This window comes from Apis cerana, linkage group LG1 (assembly GCF_029169275.1).
Source record: "Apis cerana isolate GH-2021 linkage group LG1, AcerK_1.0, whole genome shotgun sequence".
Classification (NCBI taxonomy): Eukaryota; Metazoa; Arthropoda; class Insecta; order Hymenoptera; family Apidae; genus Apis; species Apis cerana.
Genome location: NC_083852.1, coordinates 5982752 through 6009225, shown reverse-complemented (window position 1 = coordinate 6009225; position 26474 = coordinate 5982752). Strand labels below are relative to the sequence as shown.

At 24.2% G+C, this 26474-nt stretch overlaps 2 protein-coding genes across 3 annotated transcripts in view; one reads left to right on the top strand and one right to left on the bottom strand.

Moving 5' to 3' along the window:
* LOC107994929 (gamma-aminobutyric acid receptor alpha-like) overlaps positions 1-26474 on the top strand; it is a 44238-nt gene that overhangs the window by 1747 nt on the left and 16017 nt on the right. For both annotated transcript variants that reach the window (XM_028665259.2, XM_028665260.2), the window contains exons 2-4: positions 17511-17659; positions 22509-22701; positions 23402-23622. In XM_028665259.2, coding sequence (XP_028521060.1) covers positions 17553-17659; positions 22509-22701; positions 23402-23622 — 521 coding nt within the window. In that variant the 5' untranslated portion in view covers positions 17511-17552. The remainder of the gene's footprint in view (positions 1-17510; positions 17660-22508; positions 22702-23401; positions 23623-26474) is intronic.
* LOC107994930 (arginine/serine-rich coiled-coil protein 2-like) lies at positions 8643-15011 on the bottom strand. The gene is made up of 4 exons (XM_017052093.3): positions 14810-15011; positions 13516-13715; positions 10933-11243; positions 8643-10159 (listed from the first exon to the last, which is right to left on the bottom strand). Exons 1-4 carry the CDS (start codon positions 14954-14956, stop codon positions 9915-9917), a joined length of 903 nt encoding a protein of 300 aa, XP_016907582.1. The 5' UTR covers positions 14957-15011; the 3' UTR covers positions 8643-9914.

The window sequence follows — 26474 nt, the reverse complement described above, 5'->3', positions numbered from 1 at the left end:
GAAAATTTTGTAAAAGAAATATATATTTCTCAAAAATCAAATTTTTTTATATTTTTTTATTTTATAATTTCAATGATTTTTACATCGAACGATATTGGAAAATTATGTTTATTCTTTCGAAAATTGTAACATTAGGATATTGATAATTTCACACGTAATCTTCGTAAAATTATTCACATCGAAATAATACGAAAATAAATGTGTTTACGAAATTGCAAATCGAATAGATTAATATAAAAAAGAGATAGAACGACAACAAATACTCATGATATTAAGTATTTTCCATCTAATGTTCTAATTTCCATTAAATTTCCTCTAAATATGTCGCATATTGTATCATTAACGTTCATAATGTGTATTTCATAAATTTATTATCCTATTTCATATTGTTTATGATACAAAGATGTGAATCATTATCATTACAATTTTTGTAAAAAATTTTTTTAATAATACTTATTTTTTCTTAATTTTAATTTTAATTTTAAAAAATATTTATTATATATATTTGTTATGAAAAAATTTGTCATATTAAAAATCCTATTTTAATTTTACGCAGACTTTTTAAAAACTATATAAATAATTATATAAATAATACATCTTTCATAATATAATAATAATTGATTTTCAATTCTCCAAATGATTCATATTTTCACGTATCATGATCAATATGATATATTTTATCTTATATAAAATCTGTGATTAAATTAAATCAAGTTAAAACAACATTTATTTAAAATAAAATTTCATCTATAACTTTAAAATCATTCGTTTCGTATAAAAATTAAATTCTAGTATTATCACTGAATTTGACACGAATTATTATTGCCAGTTTACCGAAATGAGAACAAAATGAGAGAAGAATAAAAAAATTGTTCTTTTTTTTTTGTAAAAGAAATCGACGCGAAGAAATTCCAAAAAAAAGGGTGAAAAGAGTGGTGGGAAACGCGAGGTCATCGAAAAACGCGCGCCATTAGCTTCTTTTAAATGGCGTACATTAATCATGTTGCGGGCAAAGACACTTCGTTATGCGAAAAAACAAAATCACTGTTAGAACAAATAAGTTTTCCTGGTGAAACTTAGTGTTCCTCCAGCTAAATGGTTATAAATAATGAGGATAGAGAAATATAGTTACTCGTGAAAGTCTTCCTTACATCCTTAAAAAAAAAAAAAAAAGGATCATTTTTATTCGAATAAATCGTGCACAATGTCGCGTGTAACGATATATTTATTTTTCTTAAGGGATAAAATAAATAGTTTATTCCAATTTTTTTTTATAATGCAATCAATATATCAACTTTGTTAAATCAAATTTATTTTTTATTTTGATTTTTCGAAAAAAATATTATTCGCGTTATTAATTAATTTTCTTAAGAATTTTTAAAAAAATTATACTTTGAAAATTTATACTTAAAATATTGAATATTGAAAAATTTAGAATATTAATTAAAAAATATTAGAAAAATTCATATTAGAATTTATGATATAAATTAAAAGATATTAAAAAAAAAAATCAGAATATACACACTTATCCTGAATGCACGTATATTCCTTTAAAACATATATTTCTTTCTTTTTTTTTTATTTTTAGGCTTGGTAAGAAATTATCCTCCGAGATGATGAAACTTCTTTCAAGAGAATTCATTTTAACGACCTTTCCGTACGACGTCGTATAAACTCGCACTTGATGCTCGTAAATTGGTTTCACATGCAATGCAATGTAACTTATTCAACGATTCATATCTTTACTATATAAACGTACACTTTTATGGAGGAGAAACATGACGAAATGGATGAAAGTGCAAAGTTTTATAATGAGTCGAGGAAAAAAATTTATCGTTTTAATGCAACGATAATTGCATTCATTAATCAAAGTGCTATTTTTGCATTCTTTGAATTCTTTTTTTTTTTCTGATAAATTGATAAAAGGATAGAATTTTGATAAGAGAAACGTGTAAATAAATTTTTATTTTATTTAAAGAAAAATATTATATATTTTAATTTCATTTTCATAATCATTATATAAAATAATGAAATTAAAATTTTCACTTTTCAATTAAATGCAATTAAGATTTCTATTAAAATTATACAATATTCGAAATCATAATTATTGTAATCTTAAACAAGCTATTCTATTACGTGTATTTCATTCAACGAATCTTTTCAATGAACTCGTTGAGTTCATTGTCAATACTTGAAATACAATATATCGTGCACAATACATATCGAGAATCTGATTTCACGAAAACGAAACGAAGATGCAAGTTCAATTCTTAGGTTGATTAGAAAGTTTGATCATAAAAGTTTGCTCCCCCTTACCGAAATATTCTTTCTTCATTTTGAAGAATTAGATCATAAGATATTACATTTCTTTCTTACAAATCAATTATTACAACATTTCTGCAATAACAATCAAAATAACTAAAGCAAGGATATTGAAAAATGAAAAAGAATTCAAAGAATTCTCTAAACTAGAGAGAAAAAAAACTAGAAACAAAATTCAGAATATTACCATAATATTACCATAAATTTGATATAAGATAAAAATACGAAAACGAGAACGATAAAAAATAAACGCTCGAAATCTTTCTCTATTTCTAAGAAAATTTTCACTTTTAAGCGTATTTTCATCTTTTAATTGTATCTCTTTAATTATGTGTAACAGCCATCGTGAAAACACAAAAGCTACTGAGAGGATCGCGATAAAATCTAGGAACCTTCGAAAAGTGGTAAGAAAGTGGGTATCGTTTTCACGATAAAGAGGACTTGTCAACGATATAATAATTTTGTTTCTTCCAGTATTCCCAATCACCCTCTTTATTGTCACTCATTTTATGCCTCCTTCGATGTTAATTGGTCAAAAATTTTTTGTCTTTATAATTACCTATAAAAAATATTGTTTTTTAAAGTTTTGCATAATTACAAAAATGAATTGAATTATGAATTTTATGGAAACTTTAAATCTTTATAAAATTTTTGTTTAAAATGAAAATACATTTATTACAATATTATTGATATTTCCTGATATATTTTTAAATATTATATGAAATTGATTAAAGTATATATTGTATTTATCTATATGTTATTCGATATTCATATAAATATTACATACATATTATGAAAATAATACTAATACCTAGTAATATCTAGTAATATGAAAATAACATTAAATATATTAATTCTATGTATATTATTTATATTTCAATATTATATTGTAGATTGATAATTCTAATGTTAAAGAATGGTTATTTGAAACCGGAGATTTCAAATAATTCGCGACGACATCAAATAGGCGACATTTCGATGTCATTTCGTTGCATAAATGAATTGTAATATTGTTTTACTTATTTGAAGGTTATGACTAGACGTGTCGAACATAACAATATCTCTTTCGGGAGAATATAAGATATTTATCTTTATAATCATGAATTTTCGAAATAAGCAAATATTATTGATTAAAAGTTTAGAACAGATTAAAAAGGGAATTAAATAAAATTCTTTTTGATATTTAATTTTTCAAATTCGAAATTCGATATACTTATAAATGAAAAAGCCATTTCAAATTTTTGACTAGTAAAATAGATATTGGAAATTATCGAATTAGTGATTTTCAAAATTTATTTTTTATACAGATAAATTGATATTATATATTGCAAAATTTATTATTAACGAAATTTGATTATTGCTACTAGTAACATTTTTAAATTATCATTAAAAGAAAAGTTTTATATTATTATCAATTACTAATAATATTAAAAAGGAAGAAATTTTTTTATAATATATTGCATATACAAAATGTTGAAAAGATTTTTAATAAAAATAAAGATAAAGAAGAGCAGAATATTTATGTGATTACATTCGTATGAGTTATAAACTCGAGAGAAGTGGCATAAGAATTGTAGAAAACATAAATTTGCGATTTAAAGAAAGATAGAACTCCTCATGCGTGATGCTATAAAATGGGCGACAATATTTTTATGGGATATAATGAATATTTATCTCACATACTTCGCGAATTTCATCATATGATTCATCGTATTTATGAAACGATAAAAATAAATATCGAATCCGAAAAGAAGATTTTCGTTTAAGATTCTCAACTTCAATCCCAAACATGCATTAAAAATTTAATTTTAACGGAGGAAAATTTGATTACGATAATTATGAAAAATTTAATTACGTGCATAAAAAGGAAAAAATAGAATATTTAAGAGTTTAGCAGTTTTTAATTTCATCTCTTATTTTTTAAATATATGTACAAAAGTCATACATACTGTGTAGTAGCAAAAATAGTATATCAATTAAAAAAAAAGTAATTCCATATTAATTTTTGATGTATATTATTATATATTATTATTATGTATATTTATTATTTCATTCTACAGTAATATAATGAAGAAAAATTATTATAATAGAAAAGAAAAAAAAATAAAATACTTATCTTTAATGAAAATTATACATATGTTAAAAGTTAATCAATGAAATATTCAGGAAATTATGAATTATTCAGGAAAGAAATTAGCTTTATGTTAAAACTAGCTATATATTATTATATTTTCATATTTAAATATGTATATTATTTAAATATAATATTTTTACTTTTATAAATATAAATATAAATACAATACTTTTATAAATATAAATATATTTTATAATGTTAATATGTAAATAGTAAAATATTTTATTATATTTTTATAAAAATAAACTCGATAATTGTAATAATATCATTTCGCGCAAAACTTGCTAACAATTTCTTCCTTTAATATCTTATTCACGAAAGGATTATCAAAAGATTATGAAAGATGTAACTGAAAAGTCTTTACCTAACTACCGCAATTAAAGGAATATTTTCAAGTATCATACAACTGGAAAATTCATCCCGTAACGAAGATCCTTTTCGCGACATTTTTCATTTTTTATCTTCCTTCCTAAAAACCGATTATAAATTATCCGACGAGAACTTTCTATCACCGATTCTTCGCAAAAACTTTTCAAAGATATTTCTTTACGTCCCACTTCTCTCTCTTTCATTTCTTAAATTTTTGGACGAATTCAAAAAATTCACGGATCCTGTCCAATAAATTATCCCCTATAAAAAAATAACTAGAAAATTACTAAATCGAGTCAAATAGATTAGTTTCATATTTTTTCGTATTTATCGTGAAAAAATAGCAAAAGTGCTTATTCGCATTAAAAGTTTTTATTGAAATAGAAAAAAATGTTATATATGTTTAATTATTTTCTTCAGTATCATTCTTAGAAAGAATGCATACCTAAAAGTTCCTACAATTAAATAGCTAACAAATTATCAATAAAAATAACATTTTAATCTTAATTAATTACTAGTATAATCAATTTAATAACTTATATAATTTTAGTGATAAAATAAAAGAAATGCAAAATAGTATCTATACGTAGTAAATATATATATTCTATCGAAAAACTTTTATTTAAAAAGTTAAATAATCTTTAATATTAAAGTTAAATGAAATTTATATTTTTAACGTATTTCTCTTAATAATCATATTAATTAATTAAACTTGTTAATAATTATAAAATTTTAGGTAATAACGATAATTGTACATGATATATAAAATATAATTAGCTGCATTTATTTTCATTTTTCATTTTATTAAATCTTTTTATTAAATTTTTTTTATATTATATAAATTTAATTGTTACATAAAATTATTAATCAATTAATAATTAATCAAAGTGTTTCTTTTTGAACGATAATAACAAACGTATTAATATTGAATTTTAAAGAGCAAAACAAATACAAAAGCTAATATACAAAAATCTTAGATTATTTATTTACGTATTTATTTACGTAGTTATATGAGTTAGATAAAATGAGATAAAAAAAAACACTGTTAGATAAAATGCAATGAAAATGATATAACAAAGATAAAGAAATCATATTTTATATAACGCAAACTAATTGTTTATAATTTAACAAGTAAACACTTAATCGACTTAATTTTTGTATATCAACTTTTGTGTTATTCTTTAAAATCTATCCTTCAAAGAATTTCATTATATTAATACATATCTTATATACATGTCATATATAAGAAGTATGTTCATAATATATATTTAACACGTAATTTTTGAAACAAATCTATTAATTTATGGAATGTGCCCATTCTATGAAAATTAATCTTTCTTTCTTTTTTTTTTTTTTTATACAAAGATTTTTTTGCAAATCTATTCGCACGTGGAAAAGAGGAACGTATAAAGAAATTCGGATTTGGAAAGATAAGAGTAATAAAAATAACTGACAATTTAATGCCAATATAGCTCGTGATATCACTCTAACAAAAATAATAATCGTGTGAAAGGCTGTTTACATGAAATAAATATTCATGTAACAATGTAAATATTCATAAAAACAAGTATTTTCATAATTTATGATACTTACAATTTTGCATAATATTGAATAATAAAAATGAATTATTATGAAATAAATTAAATAATTCTTTTTTTTTTTTTTTTTTTTTTTTAGAAAATTAAAAGAATTGTTTTAATAAATTATAATAATAGTTATAATTTATGAGACACATAAAAAATTTCATTTCGATAATAAATAAATGTTTTATTTATAATAAAAAAAATAACGTTCAAAATTTCTAGAGATTCTATTTATTTTTTATAAATTCATTCGGTAATTTTGTTACATCGTGCAAAGTCGTGATTTAATTAATTAAAAAATAGTAAAAGTGAACTTTGAGATGATGAATAAAATTGATCGTGATGTTGTTATGTTTTAAAAGGTTTTAAAAATTTTTGCTGAAAGTAGCGCGTAAAAATGTATCATGATGTTGTTATAAGGATATATAAAGGATAAAAATAAAAATATATAAAAGAAGAAATACGGACTATATTCCTTTTTTTTTCTTTTTCAACTTGTATCATATTTTTTAACATTTTATTCTACATGAAAAACATTAAACGCGCGCATTTTAAAAAATTTTTTATTACTTAAATCCAAAAAATCATTATCGAAATCATTATTAAAATTAACATTCTTAAATTTTGCATATGAACTCCCCAAATTTTTCTCTTTAGAATTATTAATTTTGTATTACTTTGTGAGAAAAATTTAATCGAGCTTCCAATGAAAACGAAACAAAATAAAAAAAAAAAAAGATCAATAAGCAAATAAGAAGAAAAAAGCAAAAAAAAATAGATAAGAAAAATCGAAACGAATATAAAAATTCTTTCGTAGAAAATTTAAAATAAAAAGATAGTAAAAACAACAATATTCTAGTGTAAACTAAAACTATAACTACATAAAAATATAATAATATGGATGATTTTCTCGTTCTCTTCTTTTTTTTTTTTTTTTTATTATTTATCGAATGCAAATTAAATCGAATAAATTATTCATAATTGCTCCATACTTATAATCAATTCTTTTTAAAATTTGTAACGAGCGTTTAAATTTAGGAATTATTGAAATAATGAATTAATAATGAATAATGAATTTTTTTTCAATATGACGTTTAATATATTTAATGAAATTAAAAATATTTAAATGATTATTTTATTCTCAAAAGATGTGGTGTAATATATTTAAAAACTTTCTAGTTTAAATTATTATTTTTAATGAAATTAGTCATTAATTTAAACTTAAATAAACTTACGTAAACTTATTTGTTACACGTGCAATGTGATGAATTCTTTTCAAAGATAGGATATTTTGTAATTTTGTAATTTTAAAAATTTTTTTAAAATTAAAATCGTAAAATTTTAGATATTATTTTATCCATGCTTATAATCGTAAATTAATTCTTTTTAAAACTTTTTTAACGAGCGTTTGAATTTAAGAATCATTGCAATATGATAAATTTTTTTTCAACCATATGATGTGTAATATATTTAGTGAAATTTGTGAATTTAAATGATTTTGTTCTCAAAAGATATAGTGTAATCTATTTAAAAACTTTCTGAATGAAATGGAAGACGTAATTGTCATTTTTCAAAAAAAAAAAAATATCACATATTTTTTTTTCAGAATCAATATCAACAGTATATATTTTTTTACAGAATCAATATCAACAACAGTACGCGTTTATGTAGACTTTTTTCACTGATTTCACTTCGCTCCACAGAACACATGGAATACTTTGTATATTCACAAACAATGGTCTCTTGTAATAATGGAAAAAAAAGTACATGCCCTGTTTTATATGAAGATTTTTCCATGGATAAAATTCGTTTAATTAAACTTAAAAGATACGAATTTCGGAAAACGCATTGTTTGATTCGTTTTTAAGAGTATGTACGCTGTTTAAAAAATTTTCATAGCCATATTTAAAAAATAAATGTCGTAACAAAGACGTATTCGTGTGATGTATGTACAAACTGCTATGTTATGTACCAAATTATGGGAAAATTATTCAAATAATATTTATTAATGTATATAATTAAAAATAGTTGAAGTTTCGAAAATTAAAATTAAAATTCCTTCCTTGTATTATTGAGTATTTGTTGTTTCTAATATTTTAAAATATCTGGAGATATATATACATATACAGGATGTCTAATTATTATTAATAATAATTTTCAAAATCATTTGTTCCATTTTTTTTTAAGAAATATTATTATAATATGTACATATATATAAGTATGATAAACAATTATTTCTATTAATTCGAATTATTTATTTCATTATTACACATATTCCTTAAGTAATTTATTAGAAATTAGAATTTGCACAATTTACTACTTTGTCATTGATCAAATAGAATTTAATCAAGTAATTAATTCGATAATTTTCGAATAATTGTTATAATTCATTAATTTAAATTAATATTGAAAGTATATCCAATAATAATTCGAATAATATTTCAATAAACCAATGTATCAAAGTGGCTATAAGATAGAGATTAGCATGTCAATATGATAAAATGTTAAAATAATACTGAAATTTAATACTCAAAATTCAATACTGTTATTAACTTCATTTCGAAATTGAATCCATCAACTCTGCATCCATCATGATTTCCTATCGTTAATAAATATCTTAATAATCGAAAAGAAATACTTATTGTTATTCAATAACATTTAATAACTAAGATTTAATAATTAAACGCTCAAATCGAGTTTAAATAATAAATTAAGTAATACAATTATGCACAATTTTGAAATACAATTTTATGATTTTAATCTAAGTATAATTTAAAGATTTAAAGAAAAAAGTACATGATAAAAAATTTGTATCGAGAAGTTGCACAACAAGAAAAACGCCATTGGCTAAACCGATAAACAGCAGAAAGCTTTAGTCATGCTACGTTGAAAAATGTTTTGCTTCCAGGCTTTTCCACTATTGTTGGGAAATATTCTTTTAAAAGATGATAGTCATCATCATGATATGATTCACGAGGATAAAAAAAATTTCTTCATTATTTGACATCTGGATATTTGATTACACGTATAATTTTTTTTATTGGAATTAACTTGAAATATACTTTTTCAAAGTTTTAAATTTTTCTGAATTTGCATTATATAAATTTAAACATATTTTTTTTTTCTATATTTATGATGTCACAATTATTTTGAAAGTTATTCCCATCATAAATTATTCTTTTGTTGAAAGAATTCAAAGATTAGCATCATTTGAATTATATTTTTGCAAAGTTTTTCAAATTTTCCAAATTTTTCTAAATTTATTATTATAATGTTGATATAACATATAAATTATTAAAAAATATTACAAATTTTTAATAAATCCAACAATTTGCCCATTTCCCTACTGAGATAATGTATGTATTTAAACTACATACTGCTACAAAGATTTAAAACGTACAGAATAAAATATCATTAAGAATTTTGTACGACATCGATGTAAAAAATATATTTAAAAAAAAAGGAATTTACGATCGATTATCATAGTCTAACATGATTCAACAATTTCACAATGTGCTACCACTTCCACTGTTATTAGGTTCGTTTTTTTCTTCTTCTTGAGCCTCCTCGTTTTTTTCAATATCAGCAATATTTGGTTTATTTGTCTTGTTAATATCGTTAAAATATTTGTGCAATTGCTGAGATTTTTGTCTTTGGGGGCTTCGATTCCGCGAAATCGATCTTCTATTTTGTTTTACATTTCCTTCGTATTTATATTCGTCGCACATTGTTGGCATATTTTTCCTTGTCACTAAAAATAATTTTAAAAACAATCATTGTTCAAATATTTTATTATTTAAATTCGTTATCTTATCTTTTATTACGATAAAATAAATTCAAATTTCTGATGCATGGCTTCAATCAGCAGGATTGAACAATAAAAAAAACGAATGAACACATTTGGAAGTATTTCGCATGACTAAGAGAAAAAGAATCGATCCAACGGATTATCAAAGTTAAACCGGATCTTTCGTTTGTCAGGCGATTCCTTTAATCAGTTAAGCTATCGAGATATTCGATAAAACGTTTCTCTCTAATACCAAATATTCGCTACCTAGATATCCATCTATTCTAATATAATATCGTATTTCTTGTCTTATATAAAAAAATCTTATAAAAAATTTTAAATTTTAGATTTAAAGTGGAGAAACTTTTAGATTCGATTCTAAATAAATTTGCTTTAATTTCTTTTTCTTTTTTAAATTACTAATGATATATAGTCAATTTCAAAAGAATGATATTACAAAATATAAATTTTGTCAGATTTAAATTGATAAATAAGCATACGTAATTATAGTTCTAACTCGATAAAAATGCTAATTTTTCCAAAAAAAAAATTCCGTAATCATAAAATAAAAAATATAAAATCCATCATTTTGACAGATTTGTTTGTTTCTAATATCATATATAAATAAATGTAATAAAGTATATCGGACATCAAATTTTATAATTATCATTTGTACTCTTTAATAGAGCAGATTAGTTTTTCTATATAGTTCATATCTTATCGTATAAGTAATTTACCTTTAACCTTTTTATCCTCATAATCGCTCGAGTCTGATAAGTCACTATAGTTGTTAGAATCTCTTGGTCTCAAATCGCTCTTTTTACGAGCAGACGAACCTGACGGGTTTCCAATATTTTCTCTCATTTTGCTAGTCGAAATTTTGTTTCGCGGTGACCGGCCACTTTCATTTTCTTTGTACTTGAGCTTTCGTATCTCGCTGATATTTTTCTTCAGCTCGTCAATCTTTTTCGACCTACTGTGGTGTTTTCGTTTTCTTTGATTATTGTTTTTTCGTTTTCTTTCCTGACGTGATTTTCTTCGCTTCCGTCTTAAAAAAGAATAAGTTAGGTTAGGTTATATTGGATTGTAAAATGATTATGTATAGATGTTATAGATTCTTTAATTATGTTTTAATTATTAATTTGTAGAAATTTTAGAATTTAAATCTCAAATTAAGGTCATAGAAATTTATCTTAATTGAGATCATGGATTTTGTTATAACTATAGATATCTTAGAATGAAGAAAAAGAAAATCCTGTTGTCTATCTGAAGATTTTCTATTATATATCTAATTGAAATCTTGTATACAAATTTTTAAATAAAATCATAGAAATTATTATATTTTTAAATAAACTTATATCATAAATGAATTCTCTATCGAAATATTCTAGAGGTCTTTAAAAAAAATTCACTAAGTAGAATTATGAAAATTTTCTTATTTAATCACATATTTACTATAATATTACTAACTAATATAACTCAAATCATAAAAATTTATTATATTCTTAAATGGGAAAAATATCTCATTCTTTATTTATGAAAATATTTTATATTATGATATTATAATCATAATAGAGATCATGGAGATTTTCTCTATATTTCTGAAACCATGAAAATCTTCTAAAAATTCCTGAGAAAAAATCATTATTTTTGGAATCAAAGATTTTTCGCTATATTTCAACTTAAATATTTTTAAATGAAAAAATATTCATTTAAAGCAATATACAAATATATATATACAATGTTTTGAATACAATTACATTTTGAATATAATTTTGATAACAGTTTCGTGAAATCTAATTTTCCAGGAATGTCAGTTTAAAATGAAAGTTCCATTCTCTTTCATTATCTTTAGCGAAAACAATGTTACAATGTTAAATCAAAAGACATTAATACTGAAATATAATTTCTCTATTCGGACTATTGTTTATTTTATACGGATGTTTCACTTTCCCCAAAATAGTACTCGATGTATAGTAATAACTAAAAAATTTAATATAATAATATTAACGATAAATATTAAACGATTAAAGTTTGATATATTATTTTTGAAATTTAATAAAATGAATAATGAATAAACACACACTAATAATTAAAATATCAAATATAATAATTTTTTATTATTGAATTAATATTCTATATTTTTTATTTTTATTTTTATTTTATAATTAATAAGAATAGTTTTTATTTCTGAACAGTTATTTTTTAAAATGTACAATTCGACAATTTTAATATTATAAGAATTTCACATTGATTAAACTTGTTATTTCTATTAGATTTCTATTAGATTTCTATTAGATAATTTTAAATATCTGTGTACTTGATAAATATTGAAATATAATTGCTTGGAAATTATTTTAAAGAATTTTAATTTTATATAATAATTTTTTATTATATGTTTTAAAGAATTTTTGAATGTTGTTTCATCGATAATTAAAAGAAATTGATTTTTTATTGCGAATCAATCAATCTTACAAATGAAAGTCATTTAATTTTTTAATTTTAAAAAATAGTTAAATATTTAACTGATCTTTCTAAAATAAAATGAAAAAAATAATTGTTAGACATTGAATTATTTTCAACTTTCAAATTTACATTCAAATATTCAACTTTCATGAAATAAAAAGGATAATGATTAAATGAGGAATAGAGAATTGTTTAGAACAAAGATATAAGTGTTAAGTAGTCATACCAATTTAATAGTACGCGACATTCTCTCTGACTGTGTTTAACATCATTTTACGGAGACGAGAGAACTTGTGTAACTGTATTACATAATGAATATTAATTAGATTAAAGTGTCTCACTAGTAGAAGATTAATGAAACGTTATTATGCGTATAATTTTAATCATTCAAAGCATCTTTGTTAAAAATATACACGATCTTTATATAAATGTGATTGAATATTCTCAATTTATTCGATATGAAAACGAATCTTCAATTTTCTTTACATTCAATAAAATGCTAAATACATAATTTTCTCTTCCTCTTATTTCTTCTGGTGTTTATTATTAAATCACTATTTTTAATGTATTATAATTAATTATTGCAATTTGATATGTAGATCACTAGTTATTAAATCTTAATAAATTGGCAATAATCTAAAATAAAATAATTAAAATTAAATAAAAATCTACATTTTTTTTTAAAATTAATCACTATTATTTCTATTATAATTATTAATACATAATTTCATTTCCTATTTTCTGATCTATTTCATTTTTAAAATATACATAATTTTAAATCATTTGTCCCAATTTCAACGAATTATTTGTAATAAATTATTGAATCATTCGGTGATAATTAATAAAACATTAACCTGTTGTTGTTGTCCTCTTTAATCATTTTGACGCTTGATGGTCTCTGCTGCATGTTCATTTCAATGATCGATTTTTGCTCGTTACTCTCGTTCACGGACTGTTTAATCGGAGCTGGATTTAACGTGAACACTGCCTTGTAACGACCACTTCTGTGCCGCAACAAACCGGCATTCACCGCATGCTTCAACGCCCGATGAACCTGAAAATTTATTTCGTAAGAAGTAACAAATGCGACGAATTTTGAATTCTAACCTCAACAAAATTTTTTCTAATTTTTAATATTATTTTATGATACAAGCAACATGAAATCGTATATACAGTCATATAACATTCTTGTGGAAAATGTATAAAGATTTCTGCGATATAATATAAATAATTTTATTCTCATTATTTATTAATATATTATTCTTGTTATTTTATTATCGTTAATTGAATTTTCAAGTTTCTCGATTTAAATTATCTATGATATAAGATAAAGATTTCCCGATCGAGTTTATAAACTTTAAAAATTAAAATATTAAAGAAAATGCTTGAAAATGTGTTCCTTCTTCTAAGGTGCAAGCTTCGAAATGGCTGATGGATCGTCAAAGACGTTCGAAGATTCCTAAAGTGCTTCAAATTGTTTGACAACCATCTGCAGCATAATTATAAAATCTTACAAATTGAGGAAGAACTAGTCCTTTAGATATGGTTTTCCTGTGATTTTCAAAGATTTTATGAATTGTTTTGATGAGAGAAAACATCGATAAAATTTATTTGGATATTTTTTCAATTAATGTTTTAGGTTAGAAATAGTTCGAGTAAAAAATTTTAAAAAGAGAAGAAGCTTTACGTAGATAAATTTAGAAAATAATTGAAAATTTTTGGAAAAATTTTTTTAATTTTAATTTTTTAACCTTCAAATATTTAGAAAAACATTTTGAAAAATTTTCTTCTATAAAATATTAATGCAATTCGAAAATAATCACAGGGAATAATTTTCAATTCTCTTTTTTTTCACGGTTTTTGATTCATTTTCTGTTCAATAATTATTTTTCATCGTAAATAAATTTGTTCGAAATATTAAAGAATCGTAATTACTAATCCTAAATTTCAAATCGCAGAAAATAATGATAATAATAATAATAAGCATTTTGCAAATTTAAAAATTTGACTTATATCTAATTAATAATTATTATTAAATATCACAGTTGATTTATAGTTTATATCGCATATGAAACGGTGAAATTTCAATCAACAATGTCGAATCACTACGAATCGTACGAAATTAATTTACGTTTCCACCACTGTCACCTGCATCGTCAAGTTCCTCGGCGTACTCTTGGAAGTTTGTCGAAGATAATCGAGGACATCTCGAGCTGTAGATCCTTTACCATCGCACAAATGCACCACGGCATCCAAGACCCGATTCATTAGCCGTGGATTCGACGGGTATACCATGGTTGATTCGCTTTTAACTTCGAATAAATATACTATAGAAAAGTAGAAAGTGAAAAAACAACATGCACTGAAATATTCACATGAATAACAATAATAATAATAGAATAAAGCAAAATGTGAAAAAATGATATAAGATGATATTTGAATTTCGTGAAATGTTATAATTATTAAAAGAGAAATTTTTAAAAAATTTATCTTAATTTATGCAAATTATGAAAATATAAAAATTATTTGACGAAAAAGAAAGTGTTGCCAAAAATAAAAATGACCGTCAAATAATTTTATTTACACGTCAAAATTTATACATGCTTTGTTAAGGATACACCTTAAAAAAATTTGATATGACTTACCTTCCGAAGATTTCGAGATAACATAGGTATGAAAATCAATGTATCCTTATTCCTGAATAATTCTCATTTGATTTGACAGGAAAGTCAGTAGATAGAAATTTTTTCCAACCACGAATTTTAATTAAAACATATCGAATTCTATTGAAATCAATAGCGATAAATTGACAGTTAATGAAATACGTTGCTGGGCACTTTTATTGTCACTTTTTTAATCTCGATTTTTCAATTTCAAATTGCTAATTTCAATGTATATACGTATATACAAATTTTGATATAATTTGTCGAAAACGAAATGTATTCATGAAAATCATGAAATAATTATATGTAAAGATAACACAATAGAAATAATACATTACTTGTTATTATTTTTTAATATATCATTATAATAATTAGTTTTTAATGTACTCATTAAAATATTGTTAAAAGATAGAAATAACTAAAATTCCTATTTTTTCTTCTCAGAATATTAAATATTATCTATAAGTCACTTCACTCACTTCTGTTCGTATTATCGATATCTTAACGATATTTTCAATATATCGAAAATTCAATGAGATATCATTAATTCATAAATAATCGTTAATAATATCTTTAATAATAACTTTAAATAAGAAAAAATAAGAATTTCACTAAGAATTTCTATATCACAACGATATTATCGATATATTGAATTATCGATATTAATATTAATATTATCGATATTTATCGATAACGATATCATTAACGATATCATTTCTATTGTAAACACAGAAAGTTTTATTATGTTAATTTTGTCAAAAATATTATATTTAAATATATTCAAAAAATAAAAAATCCAAAAACGATCATTTCAATTAGTTTACTAATTCTAGTGTTAAAAGCCTCCGTCGAACGAAAAGCGATCTGATTATCGACGGATACCGCGACGAGCTAAATTGCAAGTCAAACGCCACCTTTTACTACCTTTCTCCTCTCTTGCTTTCATGCTCGTGTGTGTACACTACCAGTGCCAGATATTTACCCATTCGGATGCTTGTTTATTGGAATTGCGGCCTTCTCGTTTTCAAACGAGAGAACACGATGGGAAAGGCCATATTTTGTGTTTCTCTGTCGGCGAAGTACGATTCAGACCACAAAGAAAGAGCGAACGAATTAATTCCTTTCTCCAACCGTCAATTAGCTATAGTTGCACGTTTATTCAGACCACAATATAGTATTAATTATCGTTGATTGACCGCGTAATTGGAAACGGATTTTTCTCATTATAAATACATAAAGTGTTTGGGCGTGATCATTGTTCGATATGATGATTTTCGTTCGAGATATTACAATGATCGAGATTTTTTTTTAATTGAATTGTTTGTGAAAGATATTATGAAAAAACTATAGAATTTGATATGATTTTTTTTTTAAAAATTAAAAAATTAAGTATAATTATTTGAAAATTGAAGCAAGGAATAACCATATTTTAAACAATATGAATGATTCATAAATATATATTCACAATTTCAGAAGGTAAGAAATCAGAGAGAATTCAAAAGTCAATCAGTTACAATCTTTGAAATTGATTTATATAGTTCAAAAATTTCTTTATTGTTTAAATTTTTGATCAATGTTAAATTATTGAATTAATAATTTAATTACTTTATCAATTAAAAATTTGAAATATTTGAATTATATAAATTATTTGTAAAAATTGATTTAATCTAATTTATAAAATGAAAATATTTATACACATAAGAATTATTCCTTAAGAGAATCTTATAAAAAATCATTCATGTTAGAGAGAAATATTTTTATCTAGGAAACAGTTGGATCGAAAGCGATGCATTCGAGTGGTTATTCAAAATAGGACATCAATGGTGAAATTTCGTTGAATGTGTCGTCGATGGATATATTCCCTCGTCGACGACTAAAAATAAAATTTAAAATTATTCCAGTTTAATTGATTGGCAAATGATGAAAAAAAAAAGAAAAAAAAGAGAAATTTGTGGTTCATTAATTATTCGATGAATGATGGCTTGATGATAAAGGAATTTCTCAAAGGAGAGATGGCAAAGTATATAAAAAGCATCAAAAAGAAATAAATTATAATATTTTTTCTTTTCACTGCAATAGATATTTTTTTACTAAATTTCTTTATTCTTTAATTAAACGTTAAATGCATGAAAATATCTTCATATATCAGAGAAATTAATAATCTTTGTTTATATCTTTTGTTTCAGAAATAGAAGAAATCTAAAACGCTGGCCGTTTCAAACGAATTGATGAATGAATCAGGACGTATTGTAAGGGAGGATCAGTCCCAAGACATGATGAAGCAGCGAGTCCTTCTGGCCCTCGCCAATTTGATCACATCTTATGCATCGTTTCTGTAAATATTTTTTTATACTATTTATAAAAAATTTTAATAAAATATTTTCTTTTATCATTATATTTACTAATGAAACGAAATTTTAATTATAATATAAAAGTATTAAAAGTATTAAAAATATTCAAATTTATTTTTAATTAATAATTTAATATTTATTTAATATAGATTAATTTTTATAATTTGTATAGTATAATCTTTCTTAAATATAAATAGCTTTTCCAATTTTTATTATTTAATGAATATTAGTTTTCAATTATTCAAAATCTGCATATATCTATTATTAATGAAAAATAAATTATAAAATATATTATCTATCTTTACCAATTTATTTTATTTCTTATAGAGCAATAGCAAAAGAAAATTTATAAAGAAATTGGAAATCTTAATTAAAAATAAAATGAATTTTAAAACGAGTATATCCACTATCGCAAATCGTTAAAAAAACGATGAAATAAAAATATGTTAAAAACTACGTGTCGTTCAATTGATAACGAACATACTTGAGACGATTATACGATTGTTCTTGCATGATGGGCCAAGCCGAACTCGAGATGCATTCTCCAGCGTCCATTCGACGAGAAACCGTAAATGCAACGATGGAATATTCGGAGAGTTGGATGAACGTCGTAATGCAGATCATTGGAACCCTATTTGATTTGAACCCTCTTGTCAGACAATTAACCCAATTCGAACCGATAACTCTCTCTTCCTTCTCATAATTGTTCATTTCTATGTTCCATCATGCGAACAATTTAATTAAAAAATTTCGAAATTATGACAAAAATAATTTTCCCATTTTGATTAGAAATTAAACATTTTTTAATTTTTTCTTTGAAATAGAAATAAATAATGAAATAAATAAATCAAATATTATATATTATTCAAGTTTGTTGCTTATAGTTTTGAAAACCATGAAAAGTATGAAATTCTTTGGAATACAAATAAATAATATGTGGATCATTTATATTAAAATAAAAAGAGATAATATAAATATTCTATTCATATAATTATTTGAAAAAAAATGTAACTCGATGATGTTCAATCCTGATTTAAGATATAAAGTTATTATAGTATGATTTTGCTTAAACAAGTTTTTGTAAAAAAATTTAAAAGAAAGTTTTAGAAAGTTTCCTTAAGTATAATAAATATTCTCCTCGAGTCGAGAATATAAATCTTTTTTAGTCTTACAAGAGAATCCCTATAAATTTCTATATTTATCGATATATTTTTTTTTTTTTTTGAAAATTGTCATTATACGGAAAAAAAAGATTCTTCGAAAACTCGTATTTACAAAAGATTATAAAGAAATTACTAAATAAAAATTATTAGAAATTATACTATATCTATATACTATATACTATACGTAAAAAATTAAATCTAATTAGAATAGTTTATGTATGTTTAATTCTCGCTCAATCAATTAAACAAAATTCAAAAAAAAATTCATTCTTATTACCAAGGAAAAAGCCAATTTGATCATCAAAAAAAAGAAAATATTTATGAAACATATCCAAATCTGCAATCCCTATAAAACCTCACTGTCACCGAAGTGAAGAAGTCACTCCACAAAGGCTACGTCTTGATATTTACATAAAAGACTAGAAAGAGGTCGAGGAGAGAGAGTTAATCAGCCATATGAAAGAAAGAACTCGTAGGATGCATCATTCAAATCCTTATTTCCCTGGCAAAAACAGGTCAACCATTTTTTTAATAATTTCAATATGTAGATCCTCCGCATAAACACATCCAATCCTCCTATTCTCTTAAATACATCTCTTAAATCTTTCTGTGTAAATGCATTTATTATTCGTGATACAATCAAAAAAAATTCTTATGAAAAAAATATACAGTAGTAAATGATTATCGTAGAATTAGGATGTGTCATTTATTTAGGAAGCTATAATCGATAAGATCGATAATAGTAGTAAAATCACAAAATTGATCACGTGTTAAGTTTACATGTAAGTTGATGAGGGAACAATTTTCCTCTAATCCTTTAATTTTAGAGGTAAGGAGTTCGATTTTTGTTCATGTTTATATGACATTAACTTAAAATTGGTTTTTTCTTTCAAACATATACTTAAGATTTTTTTAACATGAAAATTTATATGCATTTTAAAACTTTAAAGGTTATATTGAATTTATATACAGAGTTAATATAGCATTCTTGCAACATCTTTGGAAAATTGACTTTAAAGGTTAGAAAAACAAACCCAAAAATTAGTATATCACGAATATATTAACATTTTAAAACTTATTATTAACATTCTACATAATATGCACGATTGCAATATTGTATAAATTCAAGTCGTGTAAAAGAGGCTTAACTCGACGATAAAAAATTCCCTAACAATCACTAGAATCCTGAATATAACTAGATCAATATCACTATTTAATTTTCAATCTAACTAAATCATTTTTATCCATAAATATTCTATCCATAAATATCCATAATACACTAATGATTTGTTTTATTCACTTCGCTCATTGAAATTAAAAAAAAGAAGAAAAATATTTTTTTGTTTCACGATGCGTGCCTAATCGAACATTCTATATATTGTCAGTAAGTGTATCGATAGTCCAAAATATGAGGGAAAAAGAATCGAGGAATCGAAAAAAAGTACGATGTCAGCAAACAAAAGCGGATACTGCCGATCCTGGAAAATAGACTGGGCACAGATGATAGTCGAAACGTACAGTGGACAACAGGGGTTCGATCGGGCATCCGTTCTCACCGTGACCTGAAAAGTCATAGATAGAGAGAGAGAGAGAGAGAGAGAGACATTAAAATCTCGCTTTATTTCAGTTTAAAAACGATCCGCAATTTTCGTTTCCCCACCCATTGTCCAAATTCCCTCGGTCCAATTTCCACACTCTTGTATGTACACTTCGCCACACGAAACATAAACGAAACAGCTGTCGAACCGGAGGGAACAATGAGCGAAAAGAATATTTTTTAAAGTGTTATCCGTTTGTTTTCCTTTCTCGAGTGGTGGACAAGGAAAATAGAAAGGGAGAGAGTTGGACTTAATTTAAAGAGGAATCTTGAAGTTTATTAGGTTGGAGAATCGGCAGAGAGAATGTTTGAGTTGGACGTATTTGTGTTTCTCTCGATTCTTTTTGTTTTTTAGAGTTCTCTTTTTTTTCTTTTTGAGAAAACGGATAATTTTTTTTTTTTTGACAAAACAAATTGGTATGAATACTTATACGTAAACATATGTTTCAAGGTCATGTAAATAAGCTTATTAGAATCATTTTATTTTATTAGAAATAAATACAAAGAATAATTGAGAGAAAATAAAAATATTTTACTTCATATTCTTTATTTATTCACACATGCATCAATCAATTGTTCCATCAATCATAGATACTGGCCAAGTAAGAACATGTAATGAGCAAATGTTCAATTAAAAAAAGAATTATAGAATTATTTATTCTAAATAAATTTATTAATTTCAGATTCTTATCTATCTCAAATCTGTAATCCAAATATGACCTCTTCTTTTAAATCTTTCAGCAGAATTTTAATAAAAATTTACAGATATCGTTTATGATATGTTCTTCGTTTCCTTCTATTCGTCTGTTGGTATTCTTCTATCCCTTCCGCTTCGACATAAAGCAACCTCGGTTTACGATAACAGCACGGCACAATCGAATGTCCTCGATGCGTTCAAATGGTGAAAAATACCACATATGGTTGTCTCATATATCGATATATTTACGAAATATGATATACGATTGATTCAGGATCATGCAAATAGATAGATAAATGCGATTAAGAGGAGGGGAATATAGGTTAAGGGGAACCGCGCAGTTTAACAACAAATCGATCGTTAATTTTGATTTAATAAGCTTTTAACATATATACATTAAAATTGACAGAGTGGTCTTTTGACGATTAGAAAAATTTTTTGATGTCAAGAAATAATTAAAATAATCTTCAATATCATTAATAAGAAAATAAGATTACTAATAAGATAATTAATTTTAATTAATTTTAAGAATATAATTATCATATGTAATTTTTTCTTAAATTTAATTAAATTTTATTAAAATTAAAATGAAAAAACTAACTTGAACTATTGTAATTTCAGGTAAACTGACTTCCAGTCAATGAATAAAAGAGGCACGAAATCTTCCCCTTTAAAATGTCTTTTCGTTCATCTCAATATGATTTCTAAGAAAAGAAATTTTTAATCATTTTTGTAGTTGTATATTTCGACTTCGTTCGATGTCATTTCATTCCAAAATTCAATAAGCGACAAACGCGATTCTTGATAGAATATAGTAACATTTCTAGAAAAAAATAAATCACTAGATCCATTTATAATTTTCGTACCGTTCTAAATACTATAGAAAGTTGAGTTTCTTTGTTAACCGATTGAAATATCAAAATGAAAGAAAAAGAAATTTAATGGCACAGTTTCCTCTATTTTCTGAATGTGTTTCGATAATAAAACTTTTAATTTCGTCTCACATTTTTTACATGAGAAAATCTTTAAATTTATATTGAATGCAATAACAATTATTTACGTTATAAAGTATATGAAAAAATAATTTATACTTCACAGCATATATTTTATATAATGTGACCTATATTAATCGAATATTTGAACATGTGAAAATCTTTGACTTTGTATTGAATGTAATAACGACTTATATTGTTACGCTATGAAGAAGAAATAATTTAACACATTTAATATATTTTATATAATATGACCTATATAAATCGAATATTTTAATGTAAATAATTTTCTTACTCGAAAAAGAGAATATAATTCTTTCAAATAATTAATTTTACATTATTCTTATCGAGTAAAAATTGATATTGATAGATCGATCGTTACAGAGCGGCGACAGGGGCGAAAACATCCACGAGGCAGAGGACGCAGAGCAATAATCATAGCAACATAAGCGAGCTCTTGGACAATTTGCTTCGCGGTTACGACAACAGCGTGAGACCAGACTTCGGCGGTCCACCGGCCACAGTTGAGGTCGACATCATGGTGCGCAGTATGGGTCCGATTTCCGAAGTCGATATGGTTCGTATCTCCTCGTTCGTTTCCTTTTGTTTCTCTTCCCAACGACACTCTTCTTGCTACATATAGACTCAACAATCACTCGAGATTTCATTCATCATTGTCCAACATTGTACAAATTCGATTTCAATGGTTTCGTGATATTATTTAACCGAATACAAAAGCAGTCTTATATGTATTTTCTTGTAAAACGAATCTTTGGATCTTTAGAATTTTTCTAAATCTTTTTGAGTCTTTAGATTCTTTTTATGGATCTTAAATCTTTGAATTTATCAAATCTTTAGAATTTTTTGTTTCTTGTATTTGAAATTTTAAATCTTTGGATCCTTGAATTTTTGAATCTTCGAATTTTTTGAATTTTTCACATTTTGTATTTTTAAATCTTTTAATCTCTAGATTCTCTTTCTTAGAATTTTCTTTTAATTTTTGGATCGTTGCAATTCCCTCAATTTTTTGAATTCTTGGAATTTTGAATCTTTGAATCCTTGGATTTTGAATAAGAGAAATAAGGGAAAAGGGATGTATAAATAATGAAACAAATTGAAATAATAAAAGATAAGAATAGCTTTGTATTTCTGTTTGGATAAATAATACATTATCATTGTAAAATGTCGCGATAGTGCAGAGAAAAATTCCATTAATTATGAGATTTCATCGAATAAAAGTTTATAAACATAACGAGAAAAAAAAAATTTCTGTGCAGACTTATTCAATGGATTGTTACTTCCGACAATCGTGGGTGGATCGACGTTTGGCTTTTCAAGGCGGTAAAGAAACTCTGGCGCTTAGTATATCGATGCTAGCAAGGATCTGGAAGCCGGATACGTATTTTTACAACGGGAAGCACAGTTATTTACACACTATAACCAGTCCCAACAAATTCGTCAGACTTTATCAAGATGGCAGAGTGCTCTACAGTTCAAGGTAAATGAATATCATAATATCATAATAATTCATAATATTCTTGTATATATTCTTATATAATTTATAATTTTTTTTTCATGTTAAATGTGTATCTTTGAATTTTTAATTTTTGAAAGCGATTTTTAAAGCAATTTTATTTTAGAAATTCGAAATTAATAATTATAATTTGTTTTTTATTATAGAATACTATTTTTTGTTTCTCTGTTGCTGTACAATTCAAATTTCTTGAAACTGAAAATTCAAAGTCAAATTTTTTTTTTGCTTTTAATATTATGAAACTGAAAGTTTTAATTTGGAAACTTCGCACAAAAATGTCTTAATATGTAGTAAAACACTTAATATATAGTTTTCTTTCATCATAATAACGGAAGAAGAAGATATTCTATCTAATAAAAACTGAAAATTACCTCTTTGTAAGCTGAAAGTCACAATATTTTTCATTAAAAAGAAAATCAAAGATTTAAATATATTAAATAAAAATAAATAATTCAATTAGAATAAAAAAATAAAACGTTAACAATTTTCATTAGAGCATAAAAGAAAATGTAATTGCATATATAAAACTTTTATTGAACATACAATCTTTGTATCTTTAAACTAAATATCTAAACAAATTTTTTTTTATAATATTTAAAAAAAATTACAGATCTTTTGCCGTTTAATAATTTAAAAGAAAAATTTATTGCAAAAATAAATATTTGCGATTTAAATTTTGCAAAAAAAAAAATAAAAATAAAGCAAAGAACGATATTAAAACGATATTAAAGATGAAGTGCTAGAAAATTCCAATATCTTCCAATCAGTTGCAATCAGTCTATAAATTTCAAGTTTATCGTTTTATTGTCGTATATATCAATTCCTCGATCGTGCATGATAGCATTTCTATGTTTCACTCATGCTTATGTCAAACAACTCTCTCTTTCCGTTTACTGAAAAATTTTTTGTTTGATCACACTATTCCAAGTGATGAATTCTTTTGCTGATTCGAAAATGGTTTGAAAATGTATCTGAATCGAGTTCAAAAAATATCTCGAATTCAAATCGTTCATGTTTCAAGAGGAAAAATGATGATTTTACTCGAAGAATATGAATCAAAGAGGAATGGAGGAATACTCAAATGGGTTAAACAATGTTGCGATCTTTTAAGAATCTTTATGCGATGCTGATTTTCAAGTTACTTTCATTTCCCGTTAAGAAATGTCTTTTCTCATTTATACGAAAAGTTATAACACGAAATTTTGAAGTTTACGATTATAGGTTATAAGTGAATTTTATTTTATTTTACGATAATATTTTAATCTATAATCTATTCTAATTTACATTATATTCTTATTTAAATCGTATTATTCAATTATTTCAATCATCGTGAAATGGATCAAGATTCGTTAAACTTTTTCTCGAAACTCTTAAAATTCAAGTAAGAGTAAGTTCAAATTATCTAGTTTCACTCGCACAATATTTCTTCGAACTTAAGATATTTTAATTAGTTGATATATCCTTTGCAAATATTAAGAAGACCGATTGATTAATTATTTCAATTTTAATCATTAATATATTATTATAATATATTAATAATAATAATAATAATATATCAATAATTAGCTCAAATCTGTCATTTACTGCATAAACTATCAATTAATTATATTTAAATATATAATCTTACTGGTAATCTACAATCTACAATATACAAATATTCAAGAATATTATAACAAAAACTCATACAAATACGAAATTAGTATATTTTATACTCTATCGTGGATAAAATATAACAACTGAAACAAAATTTTTTCCAAAAATCAGATAGTTTATTATTAGCAATTTTAAATTGCCCGCGCAACAGCGAATAGAAATATATGCGGTCAACGATTGGAGGATAAAGAAAGATGGAGTGCAGAGAGAGATAGAAAACAGGGAATCATGTACGTTTCCTTTTTGTTAACCCATTCCCTTTCTCTTGACCTAGTCTTCTGGATCGGACCTATTGTGCACACCAGAATTAACCCTTGAGCTCAAGGTGCTTCTACACACATATATACGTACATCTCGTAGCTATCTAAGAATCATGGGTTGAGCACAGCATTTGTTCTTTCAAAAGTGCATCGTCCTTCTCTGAACTTTTGTGTATGATGTCTGAAAGACAAAAAACTCGAAATTACCGTCTTGATTTGCGTCAATGTTATTAACTCTAGATCGGTGTAAAGAGTTGCGTGAAACAATCGTCCAATCAGAATTTTCTTTTCACGAATCGTGTATGAAAAATTTAAATATGAATAATGAATATAATTGTGATAAATATTAATATATTAATTTAAATTGGTATAAAAAAACTATAATATATTATTAATATTTTTAATGTAAAAAATTCATTTATTTCATTACTAATATGTTAGTGCTTCAAATGAACACAAGATTAAGTTAGGTTAAGTATAGAAAGTTTACAATTTTGATTGGAAAGATTTTATTCTTATTATTCTATTTTTGTGCTTTTTTTTATTCCATAATCTCAATTATAATTATATTTTTCTTCTTTGAAAAAAATTATTCGTGAATGCCAAATCATGGAGAGAAATTTCAATTTTCGATCAAATTGAATATTTGAATATTTCGTCTTTTATTACTTTTTAATAGATGATTGGATAAATCTGATCTTATTTCATCAATTATGCAATAAATCTTTGGTAATATTTATAGTAGCTTGAAGAGAATTTGTAAGAGTATCGTAAGATGTGACCAGGATAAAAAATCGAATTTTTTTCAATACATTATACATTTTCATGACCGATTGGTAGCCATTAATCGATCACGTCTCAGCTATTTGCACAGCACTTTATTAGCTACTAGTAAAGCTTTTC